This window comes from Pituophis catenifer, unplaced genomic scaffold (genome assembly GCF_029215685.1).
Source record: "Pituophis catenifer annectens isolate HBS135680 unplaced genomic scaffold, rPitCat1.0.hap2 SCAF_1, whole genome shotgun sequence".
Taxonomy (NCBI): domain Eukaryota; kingdom Metazoa; phylum Chordata; class Lepidosauria; order Squamata; family Colubridae; genus Pituophis; species Pituophis catenifer.
In genome coordinates this window covers 347761855-347773239 of record NW_027256881.1, presented here as the reverse complement: position 1 = coordinate 347773239, position 11385 = coordinate 347761855, and the positions used below count along the sequence as shown (strand labels likewise).

Here is an 11385-nt window from a genome sequence, read left to right as displayed (position 1 = left end):
TTTTTCATTCACCAGAATGAGAAGCTATTGCTCCATAGGTAGAACAATTGCTTTTCCTTGCAATTAATAGAAGTACAGTAATTGATAGTGTGTCCCCTGTGGATTTCTCAATACAAAATCTTACAAAATAAACCCTGCTTTAAAAAAAATATCTCTGAGTTCTTCAGATGAAGGCAGAAGATTTCACCTTAGGCTGCCTTGCAAAGAGCTAATTCCTGGGTTTCAGGAGACTTGAATGACTTTGTTTCCTCTATGTTCATGGCCCAAACACAGGTAAGAGGAAGCATTGTTGCTATAAATTTATCCTGGTGCCATCCAGGTGACACAGGTGGTGTCTGCGGTACTAATGTTCCAGTGAGATTTCAGGAGCAACCTTCAAATGAGTTTCTGCACAAAGTTTCTTTTCTGTTCTAGGAGGGAAGAAGACGAGAAAGATGGGGCAGGAGTCATGCTACTGCTGATGCCCTTCCTGCTCCTATCTCCAACGTCTCTGAAAAGACTGCAAACCATATGTGTGTGTAGAAAGACTGGGCAGGAGTTATGCTACTTCTGATGCTGATGCTCTTCTGGCTCCTGGCTCCAACTACAGCAAAGAGGCTGCAAACCCTGTGTGTGTTCAGGGATTATATCGAATCAGATGGAAGCTACTACAGGCCTGGTGATCTCATTATTGGTGGGAATTTGCCCTTAGGAAGCATTAACAAGTCTCCTGTCCTAGAGTTTAATACAGTGAAGTTTGTTTTTAAAAAGGGGTAAGTTTCAGCTGAAGGGGAAACATGGAGATAAATTGTTTCTTTGCTTTACATTCAGGGACTTTTTTCAAGAAATACTTCTAGTGTTTTGAACTGTTCTGGTGTAGTGCATATTTTGTGCTTTTCTCGATAAATTAGGAAGCTCTTCAAATAGGCTGGAATTCTCAATCTCTTCATCAGATAGATGATAAACAACAAAAATGAAGAGAGAAGCTTTGCTGGACTAGTGAAGAAGTCAAATTATAATATTCATCTGAACAGTAACTTTTGGCAGAAAATTCAAATAAAAGCTCAACACGCTTCAAGTGTTCAGGAGTTACAAAAATCCCTCTCAGTGTTGGAATCAGCATTTCTCATAAATAATGGCCTTCAGTAAACCTATGAGGTGACCCGACTGTGCTCCTGTGCTCAGCAATCCTTACCACACCTGAAGAAGCTGCTCCAAGAGACACCTTAAATAATTACATTGAAAGTGAAGCAGTTGGAAAGGATTACAGCCACCGCAGCAGAGTGAATATGGCAGGGATGATAGAGAGTATAAAACAGTCCGGATATCTACGGAAAGACTTGTTTCCTTTCTCACAAAGTAATCCAAGTTTAGCCAAGGAAAATACTCTGAAAAAACCCGAAACCCATTGAAATTTGGGAGTTTCTGCCCTCAAAAGTCCCCCCAAACAGTGAAGCAAAATCTACAGCCATGCACAAGCTTTCTTGTAATGTTTGCCAATGTTTTGCTCACTACAGATTCATCACCAGTAACTACCAGCAGTTCCTTGCATTGATGTTTGCTGTCTCTGAGGTCAATAAGGATTTTCTTCTGCTCCCCAACATCTCCCTTGGCTTCCACATCCATGGCCATTACCAGAGTGAGATATTTATTTCCTTAAACAGCCTCTCCATACTCTCCTCACGAGGCCAAGTGGTTCCAGGGTACAAATGTGACCTGCAGGACACTCTGCTGTCTGTCATTGGTGGTCTCAACTCCAAACTCTCAAGGCTGATGGCCTCCATCTTCAGCATCTTCAAGGTCCCACAGGTAAGAGAGCTCCCTTGGATATAATATGGATAAGACAAAGATGAAAACACACACATAAGCCAAGAGGAAATTAAAAGTAGTTTGGGGGAGGCACATCATGAGCCTGTGGCTCTTCATTTATTCTTCATTAAAGGGTAGCCATCATTTTAGTGACATTTATTTCCTGCATCAGGTTGTTGGTTTCTTCTCTTGTCTTCTGACATATCACAATCAGTCAAGATGTGTAAGTGGTGGCTCTCCCTAAGAAGGGAAGGAGATGAAGCTTGGCACTGAAGGTCACTCAGCCTGACTGGTGGAGCAAAATCCACACAATGGTGACTCCTAAAGTTGCCCTAAGACTTTACTTTGTCTTTGAAAGATGAATCTCACTGTTTTTCAGCTCGGTGTTGGCTTTGAGTTCTCTCAGGGAGAGAGAAGAGTTTATCCTTCCTTCTTCTGGATTAATCCCAAGGAGTCTCCTCAGTATGTAGGTCTAGTTAAACTACTCCTGTATTTCCAGTGGAACTGGGTTGGACTTTTCACCACTGAAGATGACAGGGGAGAACATTTCATCTCAACTCTGATGCCAATGCTTAAGGAGAAGGAGATCTGCCTGGCCTTCACTAAAAGGCTGAAATCACATGATTTTGAGATTACATACAAAAAATTACTTCTCAATTTCCAGACTTGGTCAAAAACTGAAGTGATTATTCTGTTTGGAGACCCCAAATGTAGTGTCAGTGTACAGTCAATTTTGTTTCTCCATAAATAATTCAAGAAGAAAACATTTCGGAATGTTTGGATCTTAACCTCCCATTGGAAACTTAGTGCGATGGAATCTAAAAACACCTTGCTATTTCTAAAGTCTTTCCATGGAGTCTTGCATTTCAGGGACCACACCAGGGATGTTTCAGAATTCAAACATTTTGTTCAGTCTTTAGACCCCTTGAACCCACAAGGGGATGCATTTCTCCCTCTATTGTGGGAAAAGGTCTTTCGCTGCAAGATTCACCAACCAGACAAGATCCCTCCAATGGGGAAAAACAATGTACAGGAAAGGAGAATCTGCAGAATCTGCCCAATTACATTTTTGAAACAAGCATGACAGCTGAAAGTTACAATATCTACAATGCCATTTTTGCTGTGGCACACACTTTACATGTGATGTATGGCTCCAGAGCCTAGCCAACCATGATGAGGCATGGAAAGAGGATCTCCAAAGTCCAGTCATGGCAGGTAATTTCTGTGGCTTCCTTAGAAAGGAAAACATATTAAAAGCAATTATTAGAAAGAGATGAAATAAGAATAATGTTTTGTTGGAAGAGTTTGGGGGCGGGGGGAAGAAGAGAAGTAAACCAAATGAGCTGTCCATAAGATCCATAGAAGAAAGACCTTCATAAAGTCCTGAAAGGCTTCAATGGTTGCCAGAGTTTCAGGAGGTAACCATGACAGGGAGTAGATGTCAGCTGAGAGCAAAAGAACAATCTGGCTGTGCTTGAGAAAGAAGCTTCCAGAAGTCAGTAGAAGTCCTACTTGAGACAGTTGCATAACAACCTCCGTTTCCCTCAGCATATAACCCAAATCCAACTTGTAGAAAGACACTCAATTCCTTTTACCCTTGGTTTATGTTTCTATCAGTTAACATCCTATTTGACCCCACCCAATTTCTCCTGTTTTACATTTATTGTACTGCTCAGGTTGTAATGTGAATGCAGCAAATCTTGGTTCACCTGAGCACATAAAGCAGGACTCAAAATAGTCTTAATGGATTGTTTGTCTCAAACACATCAGACTTTTCTGCATTAATTGATAGACGTTGAACTTCTCTGAACAGTGAAGAGACAAACCAGGGCAAGCCTTTCCTTCTCCTTGATGTCCATTTCATCAGACATGGTTCCTGCATTGTGCTCTGTTCAATTCTCATGCAGAGAAATCAGAATCAGAGGAATTGTACTCTGTTGCCATATAAATTATTTCATCATTGTTAAAGTGAATTTATCAATTACAAGACCTCAGGACAAAGTAAATATTTAAAACTACATGTAATCAAGTATTACAGGAGGAAAACCATATACGACCTCGTAGACGACCCTCACTCTGTCAAAGATCTTGGAGTACCCATCTCAAATGATCTAAGTGCCAGAGCTCACTGTAACAACATTGCCAAAAAAGCATTAAGAGTTGTTAATCTAATCTTGCAAAGCTTCATTTCTGGTAATATTATACTGCAAACTAGGACATACAAAACCTTTGCTAGACCAATTCTTCAATACAGCTCATCTGCCTGGAATCCGCACTGTATTTCAGACATTAATACAATTGAGTGAGTCCAGAGATATTTCACGAGAATAGTACTCCACTCCTCTGCTCACAATAGAATACCATATGCTACCAGGCTCGAAATCTTGGGATTAGACAATTTAGAACTACACTGCCTTCAGTCTGACCTAAGTGTAGTATACAAAATTATCTGCTATAATGTCCTACTTCAGCTTCAACCACAATAATACACGAACACACAATGATACAAACTCAAGGTAAACCGCTCCAAACTCGATTGCAGAAAATACGACTTCAGCAACAGAGTGCTCAATGCCTGGAATGCAATACCTGACTCTGCGGTTACTTCCCCAAACCCCCAAAACTTTAACCTTAGATTTTCTACTGTTGACCTCACTCCATTCCCAAGACGTCTGTAAGTGGCGTGCATAAGCATACCAACAAGCCTACCGTCCCTTTCCTAATATTCCTTTTTATTTAATCTTTTCATGTATCCAAATTCTGTTTATACTTTTACCTGTTATCTTATATATGACTGACAAATAAATAAATTTAATTAATTAATTAATTAATTAATTTTAGAAATATGATTAATTTTGGAATGTGGCACTAAAATCTTTCAGTGTACTTATTCTGATTTTTTTTTTTTATTTTTTATTTTGAATTTGTATACCGCCCTTCTCCCTGAGGACTCAGGGCGGTGAACAGCCAAGTAAAAACATCAAGTACAAATATTAAAATACAGTTAAAATATACATATATAAATTTGGCCCCATTAATTAAAAACAATAAACAAAACACTTAAAAACACTTAAAAAATTAGGCCAGCCCGGCTTGCTGGAAAAGGAAGGTTTTAAGGGCACGGCGGAAGGCACCGAGGTCTTGGATTCTCCTTATCTCTGGAGGCAATTGATTCCAGAGGGTAGGTGCCCCCACAGAGAAGGCCCTCCCCCTGGGGATCACCAGCCTGCACTGTTTGGCTGATGGCCTCCTGAGGAGGCCCTCTCTGTGGGAGCACACAGGTCGATGGGAGATCGTCGGTGGCAGCAGGCGGTCTCGAAGATAGCTAGGCCCTATGCCATGGAGCGCTTTAAAGGTGATAACCAACACCTTGAAGCGCACCCGGAAGACCACTGGGACCAGTGCAGCTTGCGCAGGAGCGGTGTTACATGGGAGCGCCAGGCTGCTCCCGTCACTACCCGCGCTGCTGCATTCTGGCCCAGTTGGAGCCTCCGGGTGCTCCTCAAGGGGAGCCCCATGTAGAGAGCATTGCAGTAGTCAAGGCGAGAGGTGACGAGGGCATGAGTGACTGTGCACAGGGAATCCCGATCAAGAAAGGGCCGCAACTGGCGGATCAGGCGAACCTGACAAAAGGTCCCCCTGGTTACAGCCGTCAGATGTTCCTCCAAGGACAGCTGCCTATCCAGGAGGACTCCCAGATTGAGAGCCCTCTCTGTGGGGGCCAACGACTCGCCCCCAATAGTCAGTGATGGAGTCAACTGACTATATCGGGATGCCGGGAGCCACAGCCACTCAGTCTTGGAAGGGTTGAGCCTTACCCTGTTCCTCCCCATCCAGATCCGCACAGCCTCCAGGCACTGGGACATCACTTCAAGGACATCGTTGGGGTGGCCTGGAGTGGAGATGTACAGCTGGGTGTCATCAGCGTACTGGTGGTATCTCACCCCAAAGCCACGGATGATCTCGCCCAGCGGCTTCACATAAATGTTGAACAGGAGGGGCGAGAGGACCGACCCCTGAGGCACTCCACATATAAGAGGCCTTGAGGTCGACCTCTGCCCCCCTGCCAACACGAACTGTGACCGGTCAGAGAGAAAGGAGGAGAACCACCGTAATACGGTGCCCCCCATCCCCAACTCTTCCAACCGGTGCACCATGATACCATGGTCGATGGTATCAAAAGCCGCTGAGAGGTCTAACAGGACCAGAACAGAGGAACAACCCCTGTCCCGAGCCCTCCAGAGATCATCAACCAACCCGACCAATGCCGTTTCCGTGCTGTGTCCAGGCCTGAAACCCGACTGGAATGGATCTAGATAGGATGTTTCCTCCAAGAATTGTGGAAACTGTCGCGCGACCACATTCTCAACAACCTTCGCCAGGAAGCGAAGGTTGGAGACAGGACGATAGTTGGCCAATATTGCCGGATCCAGGGACGGCTTCTTGAGGAGAGGCCTCACCACCGCTTCTTTCAAGGCGGCGGGGAAGTGACCCTCACTCAACGAAGCGTTGATAACACCCTGGAGCCAGCCTCGTGTAACCTCCCGGGAGGCCAGTACCAACCAGGAGGGACACGGGTCCAGTAAACATGTGGCCGCACTAAGTCTCCCCAAAATCCTGTCCACATCATCCAGAGTCACAGCATCAAACTCCTCCCAGGTAACATTCTCAAGACTATTCCTCGTCACCCTGCCCTGATCTACCCAGTCAGAGTCCAAATCCCCCCGGATCTGAGCGATTTTGTCATACAGGTATTGTCCGAAATCCTCCGCCCTGCCTTCCAAGCTGGATAAAGCTGGATTTGAAGAAACCATGATACAAAGGACCAAAGGAAAACCATTTGTAGTTTCAGAGTTAAATATTTGGTGTTACTGCAGATTCCTCAGTTCTCCACCAAGAGAACTCCTCTAGCTTTTCAGACATGAACTCATCTTCTCAAGATGGTCACCATGTTCTGATAGAAGCCATAACCATAGCTCTAGCCCAAATACTCCTATTTCTGAAGGTCTCCTTTCTTTCAGATTCTTCCCTATTTGAGGAATATGCAGTTCAACAACAGTGATGGAGAGGAAGTCTCCTTCTCAGAAGATGGACTGGGATCTGCTCGTTATGATCTTCTCAACTGGGTTTTCCTCCCCAATCAATCTTTTCTCCCCAAGAAGGTTGGGCAAGTAAATCCTGAGGCTCCCCCAGGACAAGATTTCACCATTAAATCTGATGGAATCGTCTGGGGCACAAAGGTGAGCTGCAAGGAAATGTTGTAAATTGAAGGAAAGATTCATTCTCTTCTTGAGATGTACAACATCTTTCTAACTGGAAAAATAATCAATTGAGTCAGAAATCTTGGCAGTCATTTGGTGTAAAATCAGCTTTGCATGTAACACGTTTCATGCCTGATTTGTGTCATTCCACAAAGGGTTAGCCTTGGGAACAATGTCTGCTTGAAATGCAGGATGCAAATACAGCAAGCAACATAGATTTCCATGGATCATCAATGCCTTTTAGAAATGCTGTAGTTCAGTCACAAGCCTTCCTCTACAGGCTGAGATCCCAGTTCCAATCTCCAACATCTGATGGTAGGTTGGGAGTGCCAATGGCCTGAATCCGCCAGCAGCTGTTCCTGGTTTTTGATAGATGGTGGCAATCTATTTCTTAAGAAGAGAATCTGAAAATAGAAGGAGGAATAAAAAAGGGAAATAGGAATGAGGGAAAGAATGAATGCAGCAAGTTCATTGCTTAAGTAATTTCAAATATCTCTCTTTCAGACCATCCCCTTTGCCAGATGTGGCACAAAGAGGTGCCATGCAGGAGAGAGGAGAAGAGTTCCAGAGGGCGAGCAGGTTTGCTGCTACCAGTGTGACCCTTGTCCAGAAGGGACATTTTCAAATCAGAGAGGTAGAGCAGACTTCAAAAATAGATCTTCCAAGATCAAAGAAGACATTCATTAAATCTATTTTCTTTATTGTGATCATTTTTGATATGATTGGCATGCACTCGTACTTTTCACTAGAACTTTTCAGTTGATGGATCTAAATTGTCCTGGCCACAGAAGTCGCCTTTCCCAATCCTCAGCAGTTCCATGCAGGATAGTTTTAGAGCAGAATTTATGAATCTCCAACTTGCATTTCAACTCCTCCCGTAATATCTGATTGTGAAAACCAAATTCTAATCTTTTCCTAAGGAAGTGGGGTTTTCAGTAAAAGTTTCAATTCTTATTACTTAGGGCATGCGTCATCCATCTAGACCAGTGGTTCTCAACCTGTGGGTCGGGACCTCTTTGGGGGTCAAATGACCCTTTCACAGGGGTCGCCTAAGACCATCGGAAAACACATATTTTCAATGGTCTTAGGAATAATTTTATGGTTGGGGGTTATCACAACATGAGGAACTGTATTAAAGGGTCGCGGCATTAGGAAGGTTGAGAACCACTGATCTAGACTATCAAACTCTGAGGAAATAGATCCGTCTGAGAAAGAGGAGATTCATCTATCAATGTCTCTTTGATAGAGTAGGAGCAATCAAGTAAGTCTGAATGAACACATTTGAAGCACAAAGCAGAGAGGTTAAGGCAGGGATCATGTACACATAAACGAAACAGCAACATTCCTGGATAACAGATCTATCAATCTTCTGTGGATTCCATTATAAAGTAGGGGAGAAAACAGGCAGCAATCTCAAACTGAAAGACACATTACTCATGGAAGTGCATAGTGAATGGATAGCTGGAATTGAACTAATCCTTGTCACTGGCTAATCTATCCTAGAATCATTATAAGTGCAGCATGATTTGCTTGAATGAATGAATTCTTAAACAAAGATTCTTGATTTCAGATGCTGCTCACTGTGAACCCTGCCAAGAAGACCAATATCCCAACAACGACAAGGACCAATGCATTGATAAGAAGATTCACTTTCTTGCCTATCAAGAGACCCTGGGATACACTTTAGTTTCTCTCACTCTTTTTCTCTCTGTGAGCACATCTGCAGTCCTGGTGATTTTCTATAAATATCATGACACACCAATTGTTAAGGCCAACAACAGAGAACTCACCTACATCCTCCTGGTCTCCCTCCTGCTCTGCTTTCTCTGCTCCTTCCTCTTCATTGGTCAACCTGGGAAAGTCACCTGTCTTATACGACAATCTGCCTTTGCCATTCTTTTTTCCTTTGCAGTTTCCTCTGTGTTGGCAAAAACTGTCATGGTGGTTCTGGCCTTCATGGCCACCAAGCCAGGGAACAAGACAAGGAAACTCTTAGGAAAACCACTGACCAACTCCATTGTCATAGCCTGTCCTCTGGTCCAAGCAGTACTTTGTGCCACCTGGCTGGGAACTTCTCCCCCATTTCTTAGCTTGGATTTCCATTCCTTGTTTGGAGAGATTATCTTGGAATGCAAGGAAGGTTCAGCTTTAATGTTTTACATGGTCCTCACCTATCTAGCTTTTTTGGCCCTTGTCAGTTTCACAGTGGCATTTCTAGCTAGGAAATTGCCTGATAGTTTTAATGAAGCCAAGTTCATTACTTTTAGCATGCTGGTCTTTTGCAGTGTTTGGATCTCCTTCCTCCTCACCTACCTGAGCACCAAAGGGAAATTCATGATGGCTGTGGAGATTTTCTCCATTTTGGCCTCTGGGGCTGCTCTCTTGGCTTGTATCTTTTTCCCCAAATGCTACATTATTCTGCTGAGGCCTGATCTGAATTGTAGAGAAAATATAGTAAGAAACAAGAATGTCTAACTAATGCTGGGATCTGCTTTTTATATTTATATTTCTCTTTGTGGCATGTTTAGAATATGATGATTTCTAAAAAAAATAATGTCTTCAAAGAGGAATTTCTCCATTAAAAAATTCCTTATCAAATGCTGCAACTGGTTAGAATTTATCTGTGGTCAACAGCAATCACTCAGCCTTTTCTTTATCATTCCTTCAAAATATCCTCATGTTGTCCAGTGCCTAATGTTGATGGAAAACTAGTTATTAAAGATGTATTCATTATTTCAAGGAGGACATTTTCTCATTCCATTCTTTTTAATTTAATTATATTTTAAAATAGTGTTTTAAAGAGTTGTAATAAGTGTTTTTAGGCCTATATGGTTGTTTCCTTCAACGTCTGAGGCTTTATAGAGTTCTCTACCAGTATTCAGTTCTTTTTAATAACATCTCCCTTTCCATAAAATGGCCTCTCATGTGGCAAATAGAAAGAATGGAGAAATGTGTGCTAGCTGGCCCATAAAATAGAAATTCTCTGGCTTTCAATAAGCTTTATCAACATTTCTATGGCAACGTAACTGATATACTTTTTTATTAAGAGAATATTTCTCTGTTGAAGATAGTAACAGTAGAAGAGTGGCAACATAATTGATAGTTTGTTAATTATGAATAGGTATGATTATACCACCTTATGCATAAATCATTTTCTCCTTCTTTCTCAAATGTATAAATATGAGTGCAATCTTTGGTCTTTAAGAGTTCCTCCCACTGTTCTCTGGAGAAAATTTACCCTGGGCACACTCTTAACAAGCAATACTGCTGTGAGAATTGATTATTGATTTTTGGTCCTGCATTTGGAGCCTGAAGTTGTAATAGCCACATAAACATGACAGATAGTGCTTGTTTAGCAACAATGATAAAATAGTAACTTTGCAACCAGAGACAATGACTGAACGATCTAAGGAAAGAGGCATGGGAATAGAATGCAAAGGGCCACCTAATAAGCATCAAACTTTAGAACTATTACCAAAACAACTAATTTTAACCTCATTGGACACTAACAAGATGACATATGGGGGAAGGCCTGGGAGTAGGGGAAATTAGATGGTTGATACAGAAATCTTCAGATCTGGTTTTGCTTACGCAGTAACCACTTGACTTTTAGTAAAAGTATACCCAACTCTACAGATAGAGTCAAGGATTTTTCTTTCCTAAATGTCTAAGCTGGGACAGGCCTGACATTCTGTCCACCAGCAAGGCCAGCAAAGGCATTATGCAACCAGTGGTCCCAACTGGAGAGCCATAGATGATGCTTCCTAAATTAAAGGCTCTGTCACTCCAGGAGAGATTGAATTTTTCCCCCTCCCAGATAGTTGTATGGAGAGCACAGTCCTGCCCTGCACTGACAGCAGGCTACAGCTTGTGGGCCCCTCTTTGCAAACTGCACACCTCAGGCCATGGAATTGATCAGCAAACCGAAGCACTGAATTGGCTGCTGCATGGTGGGAACAGAAGCTGTCTGGCCCATGTGCTCACCCTTTCAATTGAACCAAAGTGGGGCAGCTCAAAGGGAATCAAAAAGCCATCGTGATCACTCCTGCCACAGCCTGGGGTATCCAGTTTGCAAAGAGGGGAGCATCAACCATTGCAGCTAGGGAGGGGTGAATGCCATGGGTCAGCTGGGGTGAGGGGGCTGGGATGAAGTGGATGTAGGCAAATGTCCTAGACTACACATTGACCATGTTCACAGGTTTAATATGCATAAATAAATGATGTTCTTCATCAATGTTGGGACAGATTCGCTAAGCAAGCACTTTCAGCATGATTTTGGTAGCAGCCACCAGTGGCCTCATTCAGTTGTGGTCCCTTGGAATATGGTGGCCGCTTC

At 42.8% G+C, this 11385-nt stretch overlaps 1 protein-coding gene across 1 annotated transcript; it reads left to right on the top strand.

Annotated features, from left to right (window-relative positions):
• Positions 1–1533: 1533 nt before the first annotated feature.
• On the top strand, positions 1534–9482 carry LOC139312460 (vomeronasal type-2 receptor 26-like; the record flags this gene model as incomplete). Its single annotated transcript, XM_070937272.1, has 3 exons — positions 1534–1788; positions 2946–3003; positions 8620–9482. Coding segments are annotated over exons 1-3 (1176 nt in total), but the record flags the coding sequence as incomplete, so codon positions are not given.
• Between the last annotated feature and the right edge of the window lie 1903 nt (positions 9483–11385).